At 37.2% G+C, this 27,872-nt stretch overlaps 3 protein-coding genes across 8 annotated transcripts in view; 2 read left to right on the top strand and 1 right to left on the bottom strand.

Annotated features, from left to right (window-relative positions):
• LOC134534357 (1-phosphatidylinositol 4,5-bisphosphate phosphodiesterase) overlaps positions 1-9,165 on the top strand; it is a 30,395-nt gene extending 21,230 nt beyond the window's left edge. For 5 of the 6 annotated variants that reach the window (XM_063372784.1, XM_063372781.1, XM_063372783.1 and 2 more), the window contains 4 exons: positions 201-381; positions 2,267-2,470; positions 2,809-3,055; positions 4,038-9,165. In XM_063372784.1, coding sequence (XP_063228854.1) covers positions 201-381; positions 2,267-2,470; positions 2,809-3,055; positions 4,038-4,106 — 701 coding nt within the window. In that variant the 3' untranslated portion in view covers positions 4,107-9,165. Of the gene's footprint in view, positions 1-200; positions 382-2,266; positions 2,471-2,808; positions 3,056-4,037 lie in introns of those variants that run through there. The other variant, XM_063372786.1, reaches the window with a different exon arrangement.
• LOC134534358 (large ribosomal subunit protein bL33m) lies at positions 8,801-13,991 on the bottom strand. Its single transcript, XM_063372787.1, has 4 exons — positions 13,956-13,991; positions 13,314-13,381; positions 11,054-11,157; positions 8,801-10,405 (listed from the first exon to the last, which is right to left on the bottom strand). Exons 1-4 carry the CDS (start codon positions 13,974-13,976, stop codon positions 10,353-10,355), a joined length of 246 nt encoding a protein of 81 aa, XP_063228857.1. The 5' UTR covers positions 13,977-13,991; the 3' UTR covers positions 8,801-10,352.
• Positions 13,992-17,272: 3,281 nt separating this feature from the next.
• Positions 17,273-25,645, top strand: LOC134534356 (anamorsin homolog). The gene is made up of 5 exons (XM_063372779.1): positions 17,273-17,562; positions 19,889-20,166; positions 20,254-20,422; positions 21,395-21,510; positions 25,321-25,645. The coding sequence occupies exons 1-5, from the start codon at positions 17,412-17,414 to the stop codon at positions 25,432-25,434; spliced, it is 828 nt and encodes a 275-aa protein (XP_063228849.1). The 5' UTR covers positions 17,273-17,411; the 3' UTR covers positions 25,435-25,645.
• Positions 25,646-27,872: the final 2,227 nt, after the last annotated feature.

The raw sequence follows: 27,872 nt of genomic DNA, 5'->3' as shown, positions 1-27,872 counted from the left end.
AAGTTTTGTCAGATAGTTGTAGACGTCCTGTAAAATAGCACGGCATAGAAAGGTCATGTTCCTGGTCCTGGTCCATTGCTTGGCTGGAGCTGACGAGCAGTCGTCCCAGCCGTCGACTGCGCGTGGTTGTGTGAGCTGTGGCTGGCTCGGGACCCGGGTCCAGCAGGTGCAGTGGCGTGATGGCGTGGTGCGTGTGGCAGTGGAGGACATGAAGTTCGACCCGGTGACGGTGGACACGCTGCGAGTGGAGAAGGCGTTCCAGAAGGCGCAGCGCAAGCAGCAGAAGGAGCTGGAGGCGATGCGCAAGCGCCAGCAGAAGGAGCAGCTGGCCATCCAGAAGCAGCAGACGGCAGCCATCGAGAAGCTCATCAAGGGCAAGAAGTGAGTGTCGCTCGCATCTCTCGCCACCTCTGGACCTGCTGTCATGCTGGGTCATTGCGTTTCAAAGACTCAGTTTTGTAACTGTGATACACCGAGCTACATGTGAAAATGAATGAAAATCGACACGTAGGTTCCCGCCTGATGGTACGGGGCTGACACACACAGGAGCAGGCTGCCCCACCAGAGAGACAGACCTGTCATTCCGGTCAGCCTGTTTCAGTATTATGTTTTTCAAATCCCACATACCCTTACAAGCAAGTCCTGGCCTTTGCAGACTTGCAACTAGGGTTTACATTGGCCGGCCACTAAATGTCAACATGGCACATTGCCGTGACATCTATGGCAAGACAACTTATTGTCTGGAAGGAGCGTTGCAGTTTCGGATCATGGAGCCTGTCTCTGTGGTAATACTGGCAAACAGCGGGTGAAACAATCTCACGTCGGTCAGTCAAACCTGGAGACGTCCTGCATTTACCCACAGAAGGATCACCCCTGCTTACTGGTCCAGTTTATAATTTTGGTCAAAAAATCTTAACATTTTCATCAAAAGGATCGCCCTCAAATATGGATCACAATAAATCTGTCTCTAGAGAATACAAGTTAAGTCTTTATTTATAGTCCTAGTCTATTTTTTTTTTCTACTCGTCACCTTCTCGAATAAAGAAAAAGTGGCAAACTGCTCAATTTTTTGTCAGTTCCTCCTATTAAAAAAAAAAAAGTCCTTTTCAGCAGTTTTTTCATAGTGTTGCATTAGAAAGTGCAGGAAATCTCGCACCAAAAACAATGTTTGGACTCAGTTGCATCACAAAAACCTGTCGAGATAGACGTGATGATTGTGTATACTGTATAGTGCCAGTCTGCAGACATTTACTCCCACACGCATGCACCCCTCCCCTCTCACTCTGGCTGGTCCCGTCTAGCCTGGTGGCAGACGTAGCTTAACAGTGCAGTTCATGATGTTTTACATGCCCTGTTCAGCTATTTTAATTACACAGTTTATATTTACTCATGGTCATGACATATTTACTAAAAACCAACACAGGCTGGTTATTTAAGCACATAGTCAACCACAACAGTACAATGTTAATTTTTTTTTTATCCTAAATGATAAAGTTTGCGTAAGGTTCACAGTACATGTTACTAAACAAAAAATAGGCATAAATTGTGCCACCCATATGCAGGTTTGTACATACCTTATTTATGCTTGCTGGCAAACTTTCACCATCGTGACTAGATGATTGCTGCCTGTCAGGACGTACCTCAGTGGTATCTAGCATGAAGAGTTCGGAGACTGGGTGCAGTATCTTTTGGAGTGGTTGGTGACATTGGGCCGCAGACGAGAACCACACAGTTTACCTGAGAAACACTTCCACTTACTGTGCAGGGCAGTTTCCTATCCTTGTCAGTACAAGGAGTGGCTGTAGAGTTGTGCAGATACTCTTCAAAGAAACAAAAATTATCAAGAAAGAACTTTTGAGAAAATTTAACAAAAAATAAAAATTCTATGTTATGTTCACCTCTAAATGAAAATTGTTTTCAGACTTTTGAATTCGTTATCTCTTATGGAATGTGAAATTTAAAAAATAACAATAAAAATAGGCTAATGTATTTGTCTTTAAATTAGAATATTTTTATCTTTTAATCACAGTTGTTTCATATCAGAGTGTTTATTTTGTTTTTGAAATCATCAAAAATTGGGATTGACATATCTAAGGTTTCATACATTTGAGGTTGTATTCTTGAGGTATTATTATGTTAGAATAGGTATTTTATGTGTTTAGTTCATCTTATATTGAATATGTCTGTGCCTTCAATAATTTTATATTTGAGGCAAGTGTTGGATACCCGCCAGTGATGGAAGGGTAAGTGGCGTGCGTGGGCGCAGCAAGGCGGAGCTGGCCTCGGACCCGGCGGTGCGCAAGCTGGTGACGGAGCAGACGCTGCAGTGGTCCGACATGGTGGAGCGCCACCGCAAGGAGGAGTGGGAGACCATGCACAGCCAGCTGGTGGAGCAGCAGGACCTGCTGCGTCGCCTCATGGAGCTGGCGCAGGCGTCCCAGCTCAAGCAGGTGGAGGCCAAGCACGAGAGGTGAGCTCCCGCGCTCCCCGCACCTTCACCGCGCCATCCGGGTCAACACTCTGGTCTTCTCATTGTCCGACTTAATTTTATGGTTTTTGAACTGATGTCTATGATCTTTGAAAGACTTCCAATTTATGAAAGCAATTTGGTGAGAAATTGACATATGCCATTCGATGGCATAGCATTTGTCCTTTGCGGCCAAACCAAGACTAACAAATGAAATATTTTCAAAAAGGTGTAAACACCCAAGGTAGCTATTCTGAAAGAGAGATTAAGCATATTGAATCCCAAAGAAGTGACAGCCAAGTGACAAACTGCAGTGTCCAGTGTGGTGTGTCTGTGTGCAGGGAGATCAAGGAGATGAACACTCGGCAGGCCAAGATCTCGGTGGAGACGATGAAGGAAGTGGCCGGCGACAAGACACTGCGCACCAAGGCGGAGAAGGATCGCCGCCTCAAGGAGAAGAAGCAGAACAACACGAAGAAGTTCATGGATGAGAGGAAGTACGCGCAGATGAAGCAGGGCAAGGAGAAGGAGAAGCTGAAGGCCAAGCACGAGAAGGAGATGGAGGAGTTGATGCGCGACATGCAGAACGTGAGTGTGACTGCTACACTGCCGGTCGTCAGCTTGACAGGGTGTTCCCGACATGCACGTGTGGGGCTAGGCGAACACAGGCACACAGCCCAATGTGTGCTGCCATGTTCCACATGCAGGAACCCACCCGGGCACACGTACGGTGTGCGGAGCTTCGGAACAAACCACGTGACAGCTGAGTGAGGTCTGTTTACTAAAACAATTTAAGTATATGTTGAGGGTGGATTCGCCATATAATGCTATGGTTACTGCTCAAATCTCAGTTTTCCTGTGCATGACGAGAAGACTGTGTGCCAGTCCAGAGCCTAGCGCTAGGCGACCCGCCTCACCAACACAACTACACCCCGGGTCAGGCCTCGCCTCTGCATGCCAGCTCTGAGCTTACAGTCGGTACAACCTGTGTAGGGTACTACTTTCTTATGTTTCAAAACAATATGAATACACCAATAGTTATTGCATTCATGATTTTTTTCTGTAGTATCACTGTAAACATGCTATTATTCACATTAATACATAAATAAAATATTTGCCACATGCTCAATTTTTGATGAGATGCATATATTTGAACAAAAAAATTTTACTGAAAATATTTATAAATTTAGTAGTACTCATGAGGCAAAATTTAAGTATGCTGCTGCAAAAAAATAATAATTGAAAAGGTGAACACCGGTACCAAGAATGGTACATTTACATAAAATTTTAATAAGGTAATTCATAATTTTGAATAATTACAAGTCTATAATAAACATTTAAAGTTTGATGCGAGGTTATTTTGGCAAGAAATCCTCTCAAACTGCCCCATTGTAGCTGAGCAAACAGCACACCACCTACGTATGTCATTTGAATGTAATTTTTATGTAGCAACTAGTATTGAAGTATTTAACTTTTAAGAAGTTTTTAGCATCCAGTCCCTTGAAAAAGTCTTAAAAGGGTTTAACTGTATATTTTGTTGGTAATGTGAGTGGTGCGATCTGTGTTGCAGCTGATCGAAATGTACAAGAATGAAGAGATAGAGTACGAGCTTGCTCCCAAGACGGAGTTCTTCGCCTGAGCGTCCGTCACTGCTGCCGTCGCGGAAGTTACCATTGCCTGCCCGTCGCCCCGTGCTCTGTCGTGATCACGCCAGCAGCCTCTCGTGTATTCTAGTCAGTTAGTTGCCCAGCCAGTCGTGCGTTGACCGCCCGTACCCGCCCGTACCCAGCAACTAGTTCTGGTTTCAGCTTATCAATTAATATCTCATTTTGTTGAGGAATCAATTCACTGTATTATTTGATTCCACAGTTAAGTAAGAGAGCATTAGCATATTTATACTATCATTATCATTATTGTTGAGCGAACTGTGATGATCAATATTGATACATTTATGGTATATTCATATTCAATTGTGTGTATATGAAGAAATATTTTATAACATACTGCTCTAAAATTGCTAGATTACTTCATTTATTTAAAACAAAAACATAGCAATGAGCTAAACATTTTATTTATTATATTACTCCATTTACACATACTGCATTCACTCAAATCTTACGATACGTTTATTAAAACCCTGTGTTTTATGCCCAAGATTGGAGTTGTCTGCATTTTGGACATTAAAAAAACCTTCTAGCATTAATCGACAAAGCCACTTTTTGACTTGTTTGTCCACAATTCAGGGTTTTGAGTGACTCCTCACTCCTGCAGATGAGGACTTGTCATTTATCAGTTCTGGCAAGGTGAAAGTGCAGGAAAGCGCGTTATTCTAAACTTTGTTTGATTGCGTTTCAAAGTAGAGCATTGTTGTCCAGTTGCTGCCAACAGTTGTACAGGCGGCAGTGAAGTAGCGGTCAGCTCTACAGCTCTGCCGTGGGAGACGACGCCAGCGTAGCGTCGTAGCATAGTCCTTCGAGTCTTCACGTCAGAGATGTGTAGTGCATGCCACAAAGGGTGGATTCGAATTTAAGTTCCTCAGTGAAATTTGCAAACAGAATATTATAGATATTTGACATTCCTATTGCTGGGTTGATGCGTTGTCTTAGGTCTGGGTGAATACAGTGACGTCCTCTATGTATTATACAGTAACCTAACGAGCCTGCAATTAGTAGTCGTGTAAAATGTTGGCCGTGTCCTGTGACGTGAAGTCTAGTCACCAAGCCTACTTGCCATCGCAGTTCTGCTTCGTAGTCAGTTAGGGACAATCGCAGTGAAACTTGATTTCAAATTCATTAGATCCAGGGTTTTCATGAATCTCATTTTAAAAATAATTTATTTTTGTAAAATAATTTGACTTTATTAAGTAGGAAATAAATTTTGTGATTATATCTATTTATTGAACTATAATGGGCTCTTAACATAACATTGTACCTAAAATAACCATTGAGTTTCATTCCATTCTTCCAGTAGGTATATGGTTCTCAGTGAAACATTTAGAGTAACATTCTTGTATGGACTATGTTTTAGCATGCATTTTTATAGTTTAATGTAACCTCAGAGATTGCTACTTTAGTGTGTAATTCACTTTCATTGTATGTTTTTTTTTTTTTTTTTTTTTCGTAGGATAGAAATCATGGTACAAATATAATGTAGGTTCAGCTATATTCATTATATGTGATGTTGCTTTTGTTTACAGTCTATTGTTCTTGTTTATGGAGTTATGCGCACTAGGAGTTATTATCTTATTACGGTGCACGTTTTATTGATTCAAATGTTTGTGAATGTGGGGCAGCATACTTGCTTCAACAGTGCTTCGTGTATTGTTTGAAACACAGCATGTTAAAAAAGATGAGGGTTGCAACGTGTGCATGATCAACGTGCTGTCTGATGAAGATTTGGAAAGTGTTTGTAGAATACGTAGTTTTATTTTCCTATTGTTGGTGTTCAGGAGATGTGGTGTCAGTAATGTGATCTGTGCGAGTCGTGTCCAAGTAACGTACGAGGCGATGCTAGTTAACGCACTTACTTGTGCAGGGCCGATACCAGGTGACAGCAAGAGAGGCACAGCAGTTCTTTCCTGCTCTCAAGTGACGGAAGATAAGAATCTTGCTCTCTTACCCATTGACCTTGTTAAAGAGACTCGGTAGCCAGTATGTATGTGGCTATCTTGTGCCACACACAGTTCCATGAATGTAGATGAACACACAGAGTAGTTTCTTGAAGATGTGTTCACATACATGCATAATTACAGCAACTCAGCTCCGCTGTACCTTGTTTTTTAACTAGTCAGCCTGGTTCCGTAGTCTAAACAACCAAGTCAGCCGATTAGAAAAGAAACAACACACTTGGCCTCTTCAAATAACACAGGTTATAAGAGTGGAAATTAAATTTGCTATTGGAATATAAGAACATGCATTTACTTCCTGGCTGGAAACATGCTTTTATGTGGCAAGTCTGCAAGTCCGAGTTCAGGTTGCATCCGTCACCGCTGCCCGACAAGCGAGTGGCTCATGAATAACTTGCCAACAGCCTCACCGAGGTGCGGGTGGTTGTCTGTCACTATCTAACTACAACCGAGGGACAGCTTCACACCTTCGTGGTGAGAGGCTCGCTCTTCATCTGCTGAGCTGCCGACCCTGCCACATGTCACATTGGCTGCTATAAATATTTTATTATTTTTAGTGATGTGCGAGTCTCGGCATCATCGAGAACGAGTCGAGACAGAAATTTTCTCGATCTCGTCTCGAGATAATATTTTGGCTCGGAATTTTCGAGAATTTCGTAAACAAGAAATAGGTTAGGTAATATAATATATTGAGGCAGCATTTTGCGTTGCGTGTTGAAATAATTAACATATCTTCAACGTAACGTAGATCGAATAAAATAAAATATACTTGTTACGATAGTATACACGATAAATTATTAAAAAGTTAAAAACGAACAACTTCCGTTCACAAGTCACTACATGAAACGGTAAACGTAAACAATGAATTGTGCTGTGGTTATCACATTAAATTACATAAGAAAATGATTATTTTCCGTTAATAAAACCAACATTAAAGTTAAAAATAAATCATTTTCGGTATCAATATCAAGCATCAACGTAAAACGGTACGGTAAAAAATAAAAATATAAACATGACTGCAGAATTCTTCCGCGATTGCATTTTGTTTTATGGCCTTAGGTTATACATACGGCCAGCAATATATAACAAGCAACATGATGTTTAAATTGCGGTCCGTATCAATAGTGACATATCGATAGTGGTGAATGTTCAGACTTTCATGATCAAGTACCGTCCATGGCTCAAGGAAACTGTATAGACTATGGAGTCAATAACGTATGTTTACATACGACAGTAGGCAAATAAACTGTTGAGTGTAAAGGTAAAGTTGTAATTGCAATTGCAATTGTGGATACTTGATAAAATTATTGAATAATTATGTATGTTTGTCAGATTATTGAGTTTTACTTTTTTGGATCATATTATCCTGTTAACTAAAGTACAGATTTCTCGATCTCGACTCGATTCTCGAGAATTTTTAAATTGCTTTCTCGATCTCGTCTTGAATTCAAAAAAGTCTTTCTCGCACATGCCTAATTATTTTAAAAGTGCTTCATCATAAGAACATTTGTATACATTTAGTGTAGTAGCCAGTTGTTACCAGTTGAGAAGGTATAGCAGTAGCCCCCAGTAGTGTGTTTGCTCGCTACTGAGACGTGCTATGTCAAGAGAGAGGCTGACGTTAGTCTCAAACATTTTGACCGAGAATGCCGTAAAACTTTATTCTTTTATTTTCTGAGTAAAATTTCTTTCATTCCAGCTTTTAAAAATAAAGATGAAATTGTGTTAGTTGGAAAATGGAATTTGCAGAATAGTTGAGTGTAAAGTCTGCATGTGAAACTAGAATTTTCTACCAGTTTATAAATAAAATCACACATGCGAAAGAATAAAACTTTCTTGTTACATTTTTAAAATTAAATTTGTTTTTTTTTCTGACATGTTTGTACGGTGTATTTGTTTCTTGTTCACAGAGGCAAGATTGTGTGTTTGTAATTTTATCAGTTTCGAATATATTCCTGTATCTATTATTAATGCTGTGTAAGACATTTTAATTGTTCGCTGGTTTACAGTTTTAAAACATTACTTTAAGTGAACAAATATGAATTAATATTTTATTTGTTTGAAAAGTAGTATTGTTGATGTTAAAATATTGTTTAGGTGTTCATCACGTCTGTAGAAATGAAGAAATTGACATTAAGTATTTTAATTAGTATTCATTGCCGATATTCAATACAAGCCAAGTAACTGTTTCAATTATTATTCCTGACTCAAATACTGTCTTTCAATATTACTAACTTCTAAGGATTTAATAAATTGTGAAACATGTATGCCATAGTATAGAGTATTGTTTATGTAGCACAACATAAAAGTTTTACTGCTACAATACTTATTAAATTGGTAGTACTGTTTGTTGGTTAGAAAGTTATGATTTCTGACTGTTAAGCATGTTAAAGGCCAACTATGAAAACCAAGTATGTTTTACTATGTTATAAAACAAAGCCCATTAAAATTGTAGACTTTAAAGAAAAAATTAAATTATAATTGAAAGGTCAAATACATTAACAAGTGCCAATAATGCTGAACTAGTAAATGAGATTTACTATTGCCATCACGATCTGAAAGCCAGCAGTGATTAGCTATTTTCTATGGTTTTAGGTAGTTTAAGTTTTTGGCTTGTGCTAAGAGCATACTTGTCTATTCTGTGTTGTTGAATTATGTCAGTTACTAATTATTAACCCAGGGAAATGGGGAAATAAAATTCATTAAAATAATGAATAAAGATATTATTATTTTTATAAGAACCAAATACAGAACAGAACACTATTTTCTTGGCATAAAACCTAGAACTGCAGAGCCTTAGTTCTAACAGGCACATTGAGTGATGGAATTTCTCCACAAATTACTAAGTCCATGGTGATCACTGAAACAATATAATATAACAACATTGAGTTTATCAGTTGTTCTGGCCGTTCAACACGCAATCTTGCCTTTTATGTGATTATAAACTATCCACTATGAGCGCCATTATCAAATATTAGCTGTTCTATGTACTTGTTTCAAGACTTGCTATACTAGACCATATTCTTGCCTGTACGTGTAACTTTGTTTTGAAAAATAATAAGTCTTCATATGTTTCTTTAGTTTCATTTCAAAAGTGTGGAGAAAATTACCTTCCCCCATTTATTTGGTAAGTGCAAAGGTACTTATTGTTTAAATAAACTCTTATAATATTTATATATTAAGTAACAGAAAATTATTTTCTTAAAAAGTTTATTTTTTTAAAGTTTCATGTAATAGAACGTAAGTAAGGTTGTTCATTTAACATACTTATTATATACGTATAGTGAGAATATGTATTAACATGTGAACCTGCTAAATATAACACAATAATATAGGTTAATTCCAAAATTACATCAATTCAGATTTTAGTTTCATCTCACATTTCGGATTTCAGTTACAATTTTAATTATGATTCCATCAAATAATATTTATCATGCTCTTCCTGACTTACATCAAATACAAAATCATGTTTGTATTAGTTTGATTTCGTTGTGTTTAAAATTTTAAATGCCCAGTACTTGTGAATGTTTTTATGCCACTGATATTTGATTTAGAAGTAATGTAAATGATGTACTTCTAATCGCATGAATTTTATTATTTACGTTGGTGTAGTTTTTACTTCAATTGTATATCACCACACATCCCAATATACTACGGCAATCCAAAAATAATTTACGTAGAACTGTTAACAAACTTTAATTTTATTTGCCACAAAACAGGGTCTCTACGAATGGAGTTTGTAGCACGATTCTGAACAGCATTGTGCAGCTCAGCTCAACATGTCTACTAAAAACATAAAACTGACTATTTCTTTTAATTGAGGAACAATTTTCAATATTTACTTAAAATTTAGCATGGCTATATAAAATGGGAAGCCTTCTTTTCACAGACAAGAGAGCCAAAACCCAAAGTTCATTTTTTTCCATATCTTTAATGTAGCTATCCTAACCAAATCAACCGTCCACAATGTTTTATGGTATTTATAATGTAGCTAACCTAACCTAATTAACCATTAGTATCCTTTTATCAACACCACCATATTTATTTACAATGAACAAAAAAAAACCGAAGATGCACGATAGGGCGCTTGGCTCTCTCGTCTGTGAAAAGAATGCTTCCCATATAAAATATGCTCATGGTCTTGCAACTATCTGTTATTTACAAGTTCACATTTCTGCACACAGACAAGCGATATTTGCAAACTCTAGCCAGTCCATGTTGTTCTTGTACACTGAGTGTTTGTAGTTACGCAAGAAGGAATCATTTCAAGCTTCTAATCTTCTTGCGCTCTTTGTATACACTCATTAGCTGAACTGCAAAAAAAAAATAATAATCATTTGTATGGAAAAAAGAGACCATCAAGAAAGCAATTGAACTATTCAGAGATAAATAAATATGGCAATATGTATTGCACCCAAAGAATTACATTTGCGAGTGTTTGCACTTGAGAACTAATGCTGCACGCTGCAATGCTCAGGGAGTTGTGCACACGTGGGTACTCTCAGATGGCAAAATAACATTTGGGAGCTAATACACTGGTGAACCATTTTGTAATTTACAACTCACATATATACCTATGTAGTTGATAAGTAGGGTTGTACAATGTGGTAAAGTTGAATTTTATACTTTGTAATTTCAAAGTTAAAGTTTTTATGAAAGCTATAAATGAAAACAAAAATTTAATAACAGTTTTAAGCTAATTTAGAAAGAAATTTTTTCGGATAGTGTAAAATAAAATTGAGGCAAAAGTTTAAATTAAATAAAATGGTATTTAAGAAATGTCACCTACATGGTTCATACAAAAACTTGTAACTAACGTAATGGTTGTATCAAAAATTTTTCGGAACTCTTTGAAAAATAACTGCGAAACAAGGCGTTGTCGTGACGCACTCATGCCAACAGCAGACTGTGTTCTGGGTGGGGGACAGTGTTAGGGAACTGATGATTAAAACAGCGCTCACCGTACGGATCGAAGCGAATGCACTCCAGCTTGTCTCCCAGCCTCTCGCGTATCATGATGCGGTGATGGCCGCTCACCATGCTCTCCATCAGCACCATGATGTTCCTGCGCATCACCGGCACGGCTCTTACAACACGGCACTCGCAGCGCTGCGACTGGCAGACTGAGGCACCCGGCCCGTGTCTACAGCAGTCGCAGCAGAAACAATCATGTTGGCTTTCCTAACTAACTCAGTAGCAAGGAAGACCACGAAGTCCAGGAAATTTGTGGGGTAAAAATTATTAAAGATAAAATATTTGCACAAAAAATTATTTAAATCTATATATTGTTAACAGTGATTTTAATATATTCCATTAATATTTATTCATGTTTAATTCTGTAAGCCACACAATTTTCCCAAACTTCTATTTCTTACAAAAACCCACTGAAATAAAATCATCCATTTTGTGAGAATTCATATATTTGAATGATTTTACAGTATTTTATATGTTACTAACTTGACCCAACCAACCCTTTACTTTCTTTATGATGGTAAAATTCTCGCATCGCAGCTTGTCTGTAAATAAAATAATAAAATTTAAAAAAAAATTACGAACACTAAAGACGTTCCTCCATTTACCCTGACTGATTTCTGAGATATCACTGACACAGCCGCTGCCATTTCTTGCTTTCCCGTGTGGGTCTGTGTGTGTGTTGTAGAGAACTTTAGTTAGGTTGGCTACATTAAAAATATTTTAAAACATTTAGGATGGTTGGTTATGAAATATTTTTAATGGTTGCTTAGGAATTACTAATTTAAGATGTAGTCTTCCTGACCTAACCAATCATTCACACTATTTCACAGTATTATTAATGTAGCTAACATAACTACAGTCATCAACCGTCCACAGTTTTTCGACGGATTTTAAATGTAGCTCTCCAATTTTTCCGTCATTTAAGTCTGTGAAAGATGATACGGACATCTTTCCAAGTGTTGCTGTAGTTGCTAGTGCGAGCAGCGAACTTCTGTGACATTCGGGACTGTTCGAGACTTGGAATGGACTTGTGGACTGGTTGCAACGCTTGGTGGCAATTCCTAAGCAACCATTAAATATATTTTATAGTATTTTTAATGTAGCTAGACTAACATAACCAACCATTAAAAATGTTTTAAAGTATATGTAACGTAGCTAACCTAATCTAACTGACCATTCTCAAAATGTCACAAATTTATAATATTTACACGGAACGTTCACAACAGCCATTCTGAGGCTGTGTTTGTGCATGTTAGGTTTGCCGATCCTGTGGTTCTCCATGTACCTATAAGAACTTTAAAAGAATTGTAACAGCTGCGTCAATGCACATGTATTGTGATGTAAACTAAAAACTGTGATTTCTCAGAAACCAACAGGAATTTAGAAATGCTATTTTCAGGGCAAATAGATTAATCATTAATGTATTTATTTTTCGAAAAATTATTTTCGTAATTTACTGTTTTATTTACAGAAAAGCCACGACATAAGAATATTATCAAATATTACATGAAACCTCACTTTATTTTGGACTTGTATCAACACTTAATATGGATCGCTCACACATTAACATGGGTCAGGCAGACAATAACTGTAAATTCCGTGAAAGATTACAATTCAACTGAAAAATCACAGAGTATGTATTTCATAAAATTAAACATAGGCCCATAAAATATTACGTATTTCCAACAAAAAAGCATACCCACACATTTTTAGTACGTTCAACTCCAGCAGACAATCATGTAAGCAATTTCCATAAACCTTTAAATGTTTTTCCTCCACGCTAAAAAACATTACATACTCAAGGATTCTACTAAAATCGACCTATTGTACATGAAACCTTCGATCAATTTCCATATAAGTTCATCTACTGTCCTACCAGTCTCTGTCGGTGCAAAGTGCAGACCTCCACGGTGCCACGGCGCGACAAGCACGGACGCAGAGGTGTTATTCCAGGCTAGTTTAAGTCGGCCGTGTGTACCTCTAAGCGTACAAGAGCACGTGTTTGTAAGTCTAAACATTAATAATTCAATACAAACAATGCTCAAACCTACACACAATGTTTATAATCAAAACTAAAAACACAGGACACATTAAAGAACACAATAAATACCAAGGACGATGGCTCCGTCGAACAGCTGCAGTGAGAACCGACGCCGTGACGCAGTCTCGTCTAACTTTCGGGCGGGCAGTGACGATCATTCTTATTGGAGGGAAAACCAAACAAACTTGTGCAGTTTCACGACTTACTTGCTCTTAACTTTCTTCAGCAGAATGTTGGTGAGGAACATGCCAGGGCCTTGGCTCGCAGCTGCTACCTAGACACAACAGGCTGTGCTTAGTGTGTGAAGGATATTTGTACATTAAAGTAATTTAAAGAAGTAATAGCATGATACAAAATTACCTTTTTTTATCATTATTATTATTTTTATTATTTGAGCTTCTTGTCTCGGTGAATTAAACACTATAACTGGGCAATTATTCAAATAAAAGCACATGTAAGACTAAATACCCATTTTCTTAATTACTGACATTTATTTCTACTCTTTCTGTGAACATGAAAAGCTGTGATGCTTGCTGTTTTAATTTAGTTCATCAAAAGATTGTGGATACAACAAAAAATTGTGATGTAACAATGAACAATGATCATATAATCAGATAAAATAAAATTCTGAAATTGAATTTTTTTTTACTTCGTAACATTATTTGTGTTGTAATAATGTACAAGGAAAAAATTAACTATGGAATTGAAGAATCTAACCCTTTGAATGTTTTATTAAGAAACAAAGTTTCCAGAATCAATCATATTGCAATTTTGTTTATATAATTACATGTTAAAAGTACATTATCTTGGGAAATGGTAAGAGGATAGGCATGAAGAAAATAATTTACCAAATAAATTTCAGACTGCATCAGGTGGGTGTTGTCGACCACTGATGTTCGTGATCTTGACGGGACACTTGGGCAGGAGACAAAATGTAATTTAAGGGTGTGAGCAGATGAGTAGCATAAATTGTAAAGTGCTACGGAAGGAAAGGATTTACAATGGGACTTGGACAGATAGAAGGGTAAATATGTAGTTGAGCGGTATTTGCGAAAAAAAATGTTAAAAATCCGAAAATACCTTCATTAGATGCTCTTCAACCACCTCTTTTCATTAAAAGTGGCGGGGATAAGAAATTCCAAATACTTTAGGAGATATCGCCATTCTTATTTTGCTATACAAGACCTGTGTAATCAATCGACCATCACATTTTTTTATTGCCATGTGTTTGTGAATGCCTAATTAATGAAAATGTTCGATTAGGTCAGGTCAGTTACATTATAAATATACTTTGAAAATAAGCGTACATTAAAAATAATATGAATTAATTTTAATGGTTCTTTAGTTTTAAAGTATTTATAATGTAACTGACCTGACCTAACAAACCGGGACAAAGGATGAACAGTAACAACTCACGTAAAATTTTTTTGTTACTTATTTCTTGCGCAACAATAACAAATATGACTTTAAAATTAGAAACGTTAAAAACTCGCCTAAGTTGGAGGCGGTAATTAAACACCGTTTTAAACAATAAATGAACTAAATAATCACGTATTGGTTCATTTGAATTCTGGCCTATCACTAACAATCACGTGAAATCATTATCCAATAAAAAAATAGATACTCGTAAACAAGAAACAATGGTCAAAGCCACATGAATGCACTGGTATAATTGTGATGAAATTTAAAAATTTGATATCTCTTAAAGTATTTGGAATTTCTTATCTCCACCGCTTTTAATGAAAAGAGGAAGTTGAAGAGCATCTAATAAAGGTATTTTCGGATCTTTAACATTTGTTTTCGCAAATACCGCTCAACTACATATGAAATTTAAAAATTTGATATCTCCTAAAGTAATTGGAATTTCTTACCTCCGATGCTTTTAATGAAAAGAGGAAGTTAAAAAGCATCTAATAAAGGTATTTTCGGATTTTTAACATTTTTTTCTCGCAAATACCGCTCAACTACATATTTACCGATAGAAGAAAAGTTCTGTATTCCGAATCCAAGTTTATACCTTCATCCTTATTATATTATCCTATATACACTGATCCTGTGGTACATGATGATTGCTGTTTTCCTTTAGAACAGCGAAAGATTCAAGGCATAAGTAACTAAAACTTTGGACTTAACAGTGAATTGTGTTTGCAAATTGTAAACAAAAGAAAAACTTTCCACACAAACTGACATATATCTTGTATGTACTGCAAAATTCAAGTTTTTGTTATGTCCAGGATATTTTGGCGTACTAAATTAAAACAGCAAGCATCATGTACCACAGGATCGATGTGTATATTGTCATGCCACCAGTTACTGATCGGAGCACTCGGCAGAACCGAAAGGAGATTATTATATAATAATTGTGAAGGTAATGAAGTACAGCGCTGTAGCAAGGTGAAGGTATTTCTACATCTAGGGTGGGGAGAGCAAGTGAGGTGATGGTAGGCCTTCCAGGCGCGCTGCAGGGTAGAAGCCAGAGAGAGAGCGGTGAAGCTGTTCAGAACGGGGCAGCCAGGGAAATAGGCTTCAGAAGGTATTTACAGTGTGAGGGCGAGACCATTGGTGGAAGCTTCAAGGGTTAGAACAAAAGGATGAATACACTATTTCATGGTAAAGCCTGGAGGCGTATGGAGGGAAAGGGTGAGCTTAAAAGGAATTTGAGGAATGTAAAAATTAACTATTACCACTCTTATATCAAAGTAAAAACTTACCAAACACAAAACATAACCTACGCCAGGATGATCAATTCAGTCATTATCATAGAACTATATAAAAGATAACAAAGACCAAAGCAAAGACTAATAGACACATGGAATTAGGAATTATCAGAAGACAGGAATATGTGACGTCTATAAAAACACTTAACCCACATTAATGCCTTATTGTTCCGCCCAAAAAATTGCTTAAATGGTACTTGATAACATTTGACGATGGTTAGGAAGTATGAATTAGAATCTCCATTGTTAAAAACTCTTTCATAAAAAATTTAATTTAAAACTGTTTCCTCCACATTGCAAACAAAACTTTAGCTTAAGTTTTTGGCGGCTAACCAATATGGAAACAAACAGCTACACACACTTAACGTCGTCCAGCCGAAGGCCACCTAAAGCTCGACCTTCACACGCCAGTATTCGACCCCACTAACGGAAGGCACCCCTAGCCAAGGCCCACCCGAGTCAGGCAGGCCTCTGATACCAAGGTAGAACCAAGGGCCGTGTCTAATTAATTAAACACCTCGACCCCCAATTATTAACAATCTAACATAATTTAAGAGTAACTTCAATGTTAACTTGTCATAATAAGTTTGTGAGTGTCTCCTTTGCGGCCTTCAGCCTTAATTAATTATAGTGTTGTGTTAACGTAAATATTACCTCCCCTTTTTTTATGTGTAACTAGCCACTGGAGCGGTCAGCAAGCGACGAACAGTCTCTGGTGTTCGGTGCATTCACACTCGTTGTACCATGTTGAACGCACAGGCGTGTTCGTGGCACACGGCTTTGAGAGGCGTCGGAGAGGCATCGCGGCCTGTGCGACTAAGAGGCGCACTATCGTCTGGCGTCACTCTTTCCATTCGCCCTCCACCAATCCTCCAACTTCTCCAAATCATCCTACAGATGTGCCGCATCCCCAGTGGTTTCATATATCATGCAGTCATCTGCAAACAATAATTTATCATAATAATAATAATAATAATAATAGAAGACCCCCCATAACACTCCCCTGTGGTGTCACAAATGTTACATTCCCCTCTATCGACCATTCCTTTCCCATCCTCACCATGTGTTTCCTATCCTTAAAGAAGTCTCCTATCCAATTCACCATCTTTCTCTCCTCTATCAACCTCTATACCTATAAAGATGGTATTTGCCTGCTCACCTTCGTCCACTGCCTCCACCAAGTATTCCAGCAGACCAGCCAACTGTGTCTCACTCATAGAGCCACTAGTACTTTATTTACACCACGAGTCTTCCCATCACACTTTTCGCGCTAGACGTTAGGCTGACAGGATTAAAGTTCAATTATATAAATGACTATTTCCTACATTTAAAAAATTCAAAATTACGAATTAATAATTATCCTCAAACTCAGACGCTTTAACATTTGATCAGCCATTATTGTCAGAGTTGAACCAACGTTGCCAGTCTGATCAGATGATAATGGAAGATTGCCTTCATTTAATTGTTTACTAGTTTGTTCCATTCGGTTCTTGGACGACTTGAACTTGAACCTAACCTTCATAGTCTTTGTTGATTGATAAAACTTAACGCTTTGCGCAATATTTCGGAGTACTTTTTGTTCCAGCGATGGATATTTTAAATAAAGGAGAAAGTGTTCTAGTTATTTGGGAGACTGGAAATAAATCTGAAAAGTTAAAAGAGTTTGTGGAAGAATGTAAAAAGGTTGTTGGTGATACAGGGAAAATTTATGTGGAAAATGCGCAACGTTTATCAATGGGTAAGCTGTAAAATTCTTGATTGTTTTTAAATATATTTATTGTTCATGTATTGCGCGTGATCCAAAATTGAATGACTTTACAGTGTCGCACGGAAAACTGCCCGTCTACGATTGCAATGTCCGAAACACCGATTTCAAAAGTAGTCACTGGAGTGCAGTAAATATTTAATGGCAAAATAATTGTTTTTCAGTTTTTTTTATTTAAATTGTTTTCATGCATTGTAAATGAGGATGCAGCTTAGTTTTGATGATTAATTTAACTTCTGAAAGTTGCAATCAATAAGAGAATTATCTGACGTAGCGGCTTCTAAGTACAGAAAGAAAAAAAAATTGTAAACATGGTTTTCACACACTACACACGTCCTTAAATTTATTACGAAGGTATGGTTTCGTAAATCCTACTAGTTTGTGAAAAATCAACATTTTATATCTTACATTACAATACCTGTGCTTTTAAGTTGCTACCACAATTCATTATTTACTCACGATAAATATGATATATACTAAATACGTTCTTGAAATAACCCTGAAAGCTTTAAAATGGGACCAATTTGAGCTTTCTAACATCAACCGTCACAGAATGACGAATATTTTTGTAGATCAGAAACATGCAAAATTTGTGTTATTTTATATAATAAAAAAAAAAATCATTTATTTCATGTACGTAAGTATTAAACAAAAAATCATTGAAATCTTAGAGCGTCAGGTAGGGAGAGTAAAGTATGGGGGTGAACTCCTTGCCACCGGGTGAAAGCCCAATTACAAAATTACAACCGTATTTTTGAATTTATTTATTCATTCATGCATATTTGTGACATGCCCACCGATAGCTGTGGTGGGCATGAACATACAAAAAAGCACAAATAGACAAGCGATGCAGTCACTGTATGGGGCCGGGCACCGCAAGCAACTTGGCACTATGCTAAAGTGGACACCACTGACAAGAACAACAACCCATGCAGATATGATAGTCACCACCTGCTAGTAGCTGCAACACAACCAGCAAGTAGCGACCACATAACAATAAAACCAACAGATAGATACAAATACACAAAAACAATACCTAAACACATACAAGACACAAAATGTGAGAACTTTGTTGATTGAACAAATGATAAGATGTGTTTTTTTGACTAGATCATGCTGAGTATTATTTTATTTTGTTTTTAATGTTTGCACGATAGAGTTAACTAGCCCTGTAAACATCATAGCACACGTCTGGAAAATAATTCAGTAAACACAATTTTTTTTCTTATGATGATCCACTGCTGACAGAGAAGTGGAGGGGGGTTATGCCCTTGCAGCCAGGCCGCTGTGCTTGCTTGTGCTGCGTGGTGCTTATTGCTGTAACTAGCCATGTGTGAATGCTTTAGTTGATTGTGTCTGGGTCTTATCTCGCTGGCTTGACTGCTTACCGTCACGTGATGGAGTTTACTCAATCGTAGTGGGTTTATCATTTATTTTCCGAAGTATGGTTTCTTATCTTACAAATTGTATTTATTTATTTTTATTTTATTTAATTTAGGGCCTATATGCATTGTTACATGCACAACAACACCCAAAGTGAGTTTCGAAGATGTACAAGATAGACAAGACAACAACTGACAACTACGATATATAAATAAAAAATAAATTAAAAATTAAAATACACTCTATTAAAGACAAAACAAACAAACGGACAGGCAACATTTCTATTTAAAAACATTGATTTATTGCAAATGTTACTGTTAAAGCATAGAAATTTGAAGTCAGACGGCTGTAAAACATAGGAATTCTTAAGCCAGTGTTAACCAACAAGTATTTACAGTTAATTTTTGAATTATAAGAATTTTTTTTTTACAAAGATTGAATCAAAGTAAATTCACTGATCAAAGAGAGATTCTAAATTAGGATGAGGAAATCGTTTTTGAGTAATTAATTAGACTAGTTAATTTTAAATATTTTTTTATTTTATTACTATCGGTTAAGATTTATGTTGCATGAGATGTTAAAATTTGCATTCAGTTGATTGATGGCATTAACCATGTGAAGTGAGACCAATTACTGTTTAGTTCATGGACTGAAATCGTGGTTGTTTACGTGTGTCAGCCTGTCTTGCCTGTTACGGTTGACAACCGTGCTTTCAGATCTTTGTTTGGTAAATTGAAACCTAGTAACATGATGTAGCTTGGCTTCTGGATTGTAGCCGTGTCCTTGGCAAATAATTCACCGACGTTTCGGTCGACATTGCAGTCGCCATCATCAGGGAGCAGTTACCTACTCACGCTATTAGGTGCTACTTCAGGCAATGGCAGTGAAAGCCAGCACACTCGCTGCTGTGTTGCAGCGTCGCTGCCGGCGTCCAGCGTAGACGCGGTGCTCTCGGGACTGCACCCCCAGGAGGTGAGGCACGACGTGGGTCTGCTGGGAGAGGTGGTGCGCGTGCTGCGTCCTCGTGGCCGCCTGGTGCTGCAGGAGGTGCTCAGCGCGGCCCAGACGCGCGAGCGACTGCTGAGCGTGCTGACCATGAGCGGGCTGGCGAGGCCCACCAGCGTCCGTGCCGTGCCGCTGCCCCCCGAGGAGCCCCCGCGCCTCGAAGTGCGCTGCGCCAAGCCTGACTTCGAGGCGAGTCTCACTCGGCAGAGCTGGCGTGGAGCGTGTCCGAGCACGCACCACGCTCTCGAGGCTGACGTGGCGTGCTGTGTGCGATAGGTCGGCTCCTCTGCCAAGCTGTCGTTCCCCGGCGCAGTGACGCAGCGCGCCGAGGTGGCGGCCGTGTGGAAGCTGGACGACACGGTCGATGACGACATCGAGACGATGGACCCGGACGAGCTGCTGGACGATGACGACCTCAAGAAGCCGGACCCTGGTTCGCTGAGGGGTGAGTGTCCCGGTCGAGCTCCCGTGGTGATGCCACAGGAGGTTGCCGAAGAGGATCAAGAGAATGTGTTTTATTATGCATAATCAATGGGCTAATTGCCCTCTACTTATATTTGTTCTATAAGTCACGTAAGTGTGCACATAAAGGTGTAGGTTGATGATGGGAATCTCTTGAATGCATGATTGGCTAATTGCCCGTAATTCACAAATCATACACACTTGTGGCTCTTGGGCCATTGTCTCCTTGAGGTGTAAGTGCGGCCGTCACGGCGGTGACCTCTGCTGCTGCCCGGCCAGAGTGGACTCGTTAGTGGGGCCTGCCACTGGACCCTCGTTTCCTCGGCTGCTCAAAGTGACACTCATGTAGAAATTATGAATTTGATAAGTTTCTTTAATTTCTTTAAACATTATTAACTTAATACAATTAGTAATAATTAAAATATGAATTAATGTAAAATATGAAATGAATTTGGCTGTTAAAAGTATGAAAATTGAAATCAATGTCATTAAGTGCAATTTTTTTATTAGAGTATCAGAAGAAAACATGAAAGGTGTATAAAGAATTAGTCCAGCCGAATCATGTACACATCACAGTAATTCCGTACGAGTGTTCTTATCGTCCTGCCGTTAGTTGTCACAGTGAGGGTAACCAACACGGCCGCCACTTTTTGGAAACAACTGGCGGGAAGCAAAGAAACCTGACGAACCTTGCAAGTTCTCATTTTTTAAAGTCAATTTGCCAAATGACATATATATAAAAAATAGTTGTGGAAAAAAAACTGTAAATATGTGCCAAAGCCTCTTAACACATTAGATTGTTTACAACGTACTTGGTTTTTATGATAATTTTTTTTTAAATCGGTGCAAAGATGTTTGATCCGAGCTCGGGGGAAAGTACTTGTGATGGAGCGCAGAGAGAGGTGCGAGGCCCGGGGGGTCGGGGCGACGGGCTCCAGCGAGTGCGGTGTTGCAGTGTGCGCGACGTCCGGCAAGCGCAAGGCGTGCAAGAACTGCTCGTGCGGCCTGGCGGAGGAGCTGGCGGCCGGGGGCAAGCCAGCGCAGAAGACTGCCACCTCCTCCTGTGGCAGCGTGAGTAGCTCGTCCTCTGCCACTCGAGCCACCGCTTCACTGCCGCATGGTTAAACATGTTGCGAGAACTCCGTAATGACACATCTTCAATGCTTGCTTGTGATCAACCGGTTTCATGTCAACAGACCATAGCTAAAAATATGCCTGCACACCATCCGTGCAGCTTACGAAACAACACCACCTATGAGACCAAAATAAAATTATTCGGATAGCTTCTTAATAGGTTTATGCGCCATGCTGGAACTGAATGATTGCCAATGTTGGAAAAAAAAGACCACAGCAGAGCATTGTGTTGGATTTTCGGTAAATACACTTTGTGAGAAGAAGCTAAATGTTTATGTGTCCATGGAGAAACAAAAACTAATTTTCAAAAATAATGTCACTTAAGCGATGTTGTTTCTTAAGCGATGATATGGTATTTTGTGTTACTGAAAGGCAATACATATTAATTGTGTGGTATATTAGCTTCAAATATGCAATAAGAGACACATCGTAATAAACACCAAAATTAAATATAAACATACTGATCTATTAGCGCTGTAAACTATTGATTCCTGTGTAGAGCTGGACTTGCAATGATTTGCCATGACCCCATGAGCATCCATTTCCTGTCCTGATCAGCCAATCAGAAGTCCTAAAAAATTATGTTTCTCCATCATAACCTATTCAATTTTAACATTTGACAGATGGACAGGTGAAATCCTCATTAATGTTTGCAAGGCATTCATTGACTTTATCTTACAATGTTTTGAAATTTTCTAATTTGCATGTCTAGCAGCTTCCACAGAATTCTTTTAAATTGTGTGTTGAACTGGTTTCAAAGTTTGATATTTGAAACAAAAGTCTACCGAGACAAATAAGTGTAAACTAATAGAAAAGCAATGTAACTCAAAAAATAGTTAAATAAACAGTGTAAAAAAATTAATTTTAACGATTTATAATATCTTAGCTCTTGGAACTGTCTGAAGGTACAGAGTACAAAAACTGTAAGTTGTCTTTGGATGATCCGATGAAGAAGCTGCCTTGCGGAGCAATGGAGGAGTATGTTGGAAATACAGACAGTGTTGAAGTGTCGAATGTTGCCTGGAAAGACAATAAAACAGTGGTACTTTTGTCTACATATGCAGGGTCTCAATCTGTGCACACTGTAGAAAGGTATGACATAAAGTCCAAGAAAAAAGTGAGAGTAAGTTGTCCGGACATCAGTAGGCATATGGGTGGCATTGATTTCCTTGATTGTTTAAACAAGCGAATATTACATCATGCAAGGAATCTAGCTTCGTAAGATACACCAGAGTGTATTGTACTGATGCTTTGTGTCAAAATTCAAATTGCTCATCACGATAATCAACACTTGTTGTATGAAGTTTGGTAATTATTAATACAATCTTATCCATGGTGCCCACACTTTAATCTTAACATTTTATTTGTTTACAATTATATTTTATATGTACCATTTAATGCAGCTTATGTTTGAATCAGATATTCTAGTGTTAACACATATGTACTTTGATTAGTTGGTAATTTCTAACTCAAAAATACATTACAGCCTGAATTTAGATATTTTCTGAAATTTACAAAAAAAAAAAAAATGGATTACACAGTGAAACATTGAATTTTAATGACAATAAGAGAAACTAGGAATACTAGTACTAAATGTGAAATAAATTATGCGACAAATAAGATTATAAACATATTATGAATTACAGTAGAACCCTGTTATAATGTTCCTGCATATAATGTTTTCCTGCTTATAATGTCATATTTTTAAAGTCCCAATATTTCCCCCATAAGGACAATGTATTTATTTCCTGCATATAACGTTCATAAATAGTGTAATTTCCTGCTTATAATGTTTGCTTTCTAACATTCAATAAATGGGGAAAAAATGTTTTAAAATCAAATTATTCCAACACTTACGATAAAAAGTTTCCTTTATGTATGTTTATGTTTACAATCACTGCCATAGAATACATGAAGTTTGTTAAAATACAATTTTATGCAATATACTGAAGGTACACAATATTCATAGTTACCTGTCAGTTGGCACCCTTAGTCAACTCTTCTCTTCCTTGCCATTCCAGTGGGTATTCAGATGCACGTACCATTGAGCGAGGGCATAACAAAAGTGTTTTCTATTGCTTACAAATAATTTTTTTTTCATTCATACATAGGAATCCCAAAATTAAACATTCTCAGGTGGCGAAGGAGTAGACTTCTCACTCTTAATGTTGTCATCATGAATCGTGAAACAATTTTACAAAAAATGTGGCAGTGTATTTTTAAAGACAAACAAAATTTAACTAAGGAACAAGACGAAGTTGAAAAATTGTTGGCTTGTTTCAGAAAATTCATGTATCAAGTATACTATCTTTGGTTTTAACATTAAAGTTGTTTACATAGCTTGGTGAGTCCATTGGTACAAAGCTCAAACATTGTTAAGTGCTAAATTGAGATTTCCTGCTTATGTTTTCCTGCTTATAATGTTTTTTTCTTGTGCTCCCTTGAAAAACATTATAACAGGGTTCTACTGTACATAATAAAGAGAGGATTACTTGTTTAATTTATTGTAGTTGGAGATTATTATAATGGAAAGTACAGAAATTTGAAAGGAGGCAACTATTAAATTGTGGAACTCTTGGACCAGTGTTTTTGAGGATGTGGATACATTTTTTTAATTGTAGAACTATAGCAATTCTAAACAAAAAGAGAATCAAGATAAGTTCTACGGTCGGCAAGTAAAGTTAATGAAAGTTAGGGAAATTTCTTAAGAGTAATCAACTGAATTTTTTGTATACTTTCTATTTTATTTATTGGATATCATGAAGTCGTTCCAAATAATTGAACTGTATTTAAGTTTAGATCTTACTAAGGAAAGACTAGAATTAGTATTGGTTGCATAATAATTGATGTATTTGATGATGGCAAGTGTTTCTCGAGAAGTACAGCATTGATAATCAACATGTTTATGAAAATACATTTTAGAATCTAATATTAGACCTAGATATTTTATAAAAAATGTTTTGGAAATTAGGGAATTCTCTAACTTGTAGTCATAATTCACTGAGTGATACTTTCTAGTAAAGGATATTTTTTTTGTTACGTGTAACAAACATTTTTATGCACTAATTACTGATTTCATTGTCATTTTGTAATAATATGCAACCATTAGTAGTTTTAATTGTGGTATAAATTTTAAGGTCATCTGCAAAGAGAATATCAGTAGAGTTTTTGAGAACATTAGTGATATCATTAATTTATGAATGTACTGAAAAGTAAAGGTGATAAAGTACCACCCTGTGGAACACCAGAAGCATTAAATGGTAAAGAGGAGTGATTACTAATAGATTCATAAAAACATCTATTTTTAAATAACTGTAAAACTAATTAATATAGTTATCAGATAAACCAAGGTTAGATATTAAGTAGTACATTATGATAACAGTGTCGAAATAGCAGTTATCAGCCTGACCTCTGCTGGTTACTTTGATATAGGATATTGGATAGAGAAATGTAAGCAAGTTAGTGGAAGTAGACATTCCTGACCCGAAGCCATGTTGATAGCAAATAAGCGAATTACAGAGTTGAAATTTCAAAAATTTGAACAAAATATTTGGAAAACCATTGATTAATAAAATTGGTCCATAATTCGTAACATTTTATAAACCATTTTGATACTAAAAAATTTATTGTTTATTTAGGTAATCGATAGCCATCTGCAAGTGGTCTGAAATACAAGGTTACGTTGGTGTGTGTGGCTTGTGAACGTGAGCGCACACCACTGAGGGTCGGCCGTGCGTGTCTGTGCAGTGCTACCTGGGGGACGCATTCCGCTGTGCCAGCTGCCCCTACCTGGGCATGCCGGCCTTCAAGCCCGGGGAGAAGGTGCAGCTCGCGGAGCGGCAGCTCAGGGCCGACGTGTAGGCGTGCCCTTGCCGTGCCCTCGCCGTGCTGTGGTCGCGCCGTGAAGAGCGGTGCTCTGTGCTATTGCGCTCTCTTTGGCCAGCTGTTTTGTTCCTTACACCACTTTTTTAAGTTTCAGAAAGGCACCAAACATTTTTGTTTTTGAAATGTATCTAAACATTTGTATGCTGTATGGGATGAAATTAAATTAAATATATTATATATATCAAAAGCAGTATTTTACTCCAAGATGGAACCATCTTGGTATTAACAGGTGATAGTTCGTAACAGTTTTTTTTTATTTAAAGTCTAAAAAAAACACATAAAATCAAAATTCCCCATTGCATGAATCATTTCAAGATGGTTTTTTTTTAATCTTTAACAAAAAAAAATTACTTCATTGAAAGCCATACCATATAATTTAATGGTATGCCCAAAATAATGCTGACACCATTTTGTTATTAATTGTATCATTTATTTAATTATGCCTCTCAATTTATATTTGTTGAGGCAAATTACCATCATATGCATTTACAAATCAGTATTAAAATAATTGTGGATTAGTTAATTTATGAAAATATAAATGCATATTTGTACAACTAAGGCCAAAATAATGGAATGAAAGCATATAATATAAAATTTCTTATAATTTATTATCACCTACAAATTTGCAATCATAATGCATACAAGCCATATTTATTTATGAAATGTGCAGAGTGCTGCTTTGTGGTGCTGGCAACAGTTGACACCAACTATGAGAGAGAACGGTTGTGTCAGGTTTGTTTGAATTTGATGGCCTTTGTATTCAACTGTACCAGATATTATTTAATTTCCTGTTAATGTACTGTACTGGCTTAAAATTTAACTCATATGTATGTCCCTCCCCTTGCCCTCAAATGCAAGTATGAATGCGCATGTCAGTAAATCATTGGCGGTTGGCCATGTCTGGTATTGTAAGCTGTCTAATACCAAAAATTACAAGTTATTAAAATTAAAGTGCTTTTATTTTAGGCACTCATACTTCAGAACCAACACTCGGACAGAACTTCATTCTTTGGTTCCAGTTGAGGATCTCAACAGAATGTCATTCCAATGTTTTTTACAACTCTGTAAAATAATGTGTTTTTAATACGGGTGTCTATATTTTTACTCCTTAGAGGATATTTTATTATTTTAAGCAGCATTATAATTATTGTACTTATTCTTCCATTATTATGTCATCACCACAGTCTTTACAGAACTTGAATTAGTAGTTGTGTGTTCTCGTGGCCGACTTCTCGTTGGCTTAGCCCCGAGTTAAGAATGCACGCAACGACCAAGCGAATTGTAGCTGAGATAGCTTACTTCCTCGGTTCGAGAGGTCAGATTTCATCTTTACAGTCGCAGTTTGGGGAGACGTGTGTACCTTCCGTGTCTACCGATACAGCAACCGAATCGTGAATCTTCTAGAAGGTAGCACCATCATTATTATGCTGATTCTACGTGTGGCAATAGAATATAACACATAGACCTGGTTCTCCTGTTTGCCTTCCTGTCAGAAATACCTCTTCAGAATTTGATCAAGTGTAACATTTCTGCATAATTTTCTATCCTTTTTCTCCATTTGTCGATCAAAGTTTTTTGAATTACGCACCACAGGACTTGGAGATGAAGTTTGTCAGACTGCCAACCAGTACCGGTGCATTTGTATTCTGATTTTGATAACCGTTTGTTAGAAAACCGTAAGAATTGTACAACTTTCAATATGTGACAGCTCAGCCCATCTTCACAGGAACTGTCAGTACAGCTGGCAAACTGGGCTGAGTAGTAATCTGGTAATTTGTGACTTATATGAATTTATAGACAATTGTGGCTATAATAAAAAAAAAATCATTTAATTTTTGTATTTCAGTTGTCTATTATACTGAAATAAATCTGTGGAAATGTAAGTTCATATTCTTTGGATATTTAAACCTTCAGAAATGTTTTATTTCATATATGAACTAGTTTGAAATGCATGATTGTGTTTGTGATAATAGTGTTTAGCTGTGTTCATTTTGTATCCCACAATTTAGTTATTCCACCGCTATCCAACATGTCACCACAACTTATTGCAATGATTTTGGTTCTTGTCTAGTGGCCACACACAGCTTACAGAAACATAAGCACCCTTGTGCGTTTGTTGTTGTAACATGACTAAGTTTTTTTAATATATATTATAATTTATAGCATTTCTTGTTCCCATGTGAAACCTTTAAATAGTCTGTTTGTATTGTGTAAACCATCATCTTACGAGTTGGAATTGACGATGTGAGTTTTAGAGCTAACAAGATTTTTTTTTTTTTTTTTTTTTTTTTTTTTTTTTTTTTTTTAAAGTAAAGAGTTTTATAAATACTTGTATATATGTCGATGATTTTAACATTCAATTCAGAGATATAAAATTCATTTTGAAATACGACCTTGTAACAAATTAGGCTTCA

This window comes from Bacillus rossius, chromosome 7 (assembly GCF_032445375.1).
Source record: "Bacillus rossius redtenbacheri isolate Brsri chromosome 7, Brsri_v3, whole genome shotgun sequence".
Classification (NCBI taxonomy): Eukaryota; Metazoa; Arthropoda; class Insecta; order Phasmatodea; family Bacillidae; genus Bacillus; species Bacillus rossius.
This window is presented reverse-complemented; position numbering and strand designations above follow the sequence as displayed.

Bases quoted from the DNA above. Each gene is read 5' to 3' on its own strand.
- LOC134534358 (XM_063372787.1), bottom strand. From the start codon at position 13,976: ATGCAGTCTGAAATTTATTTG. The intron at 13,382-13,955 runs GTAAATTATTTT...TGTTGTGTCTAG, and splicing joins TGCAGTCTGAAATTTATTTG to GTAGCAGCTGCGAGCCAAGG. The intron at 11,158-13,313 runs GTAAGTCGTGAA...GGTGATGCGCAG, and splicing joins CTGAAGAAAGTTAAGAGCAA to GAACATCATGGTGCTGATGG.
- LOC134534356 (XM_063372779.1), top strand. From the start codon at position 17,412: ATGGATATTTTAAATAAAGGAGAAAGTGTTCTAGTTATTTGGGAGACT. The intron at 20,423-21,394 runs GTGAGTGTCCCG...GCGGTGTTGCAG, and splicing joins GGACCCTGGTTCGCTGAGGG to TGTGCGCGACGTCCGGCAAG. The intron at 21,511-25,320 runs GTGAGTAGCTCG...GTGTCTGTGCAG, and splicing joins CCACCTCCTCCTGTGGCAGC to TGCTACCTGGGGGACGCATT.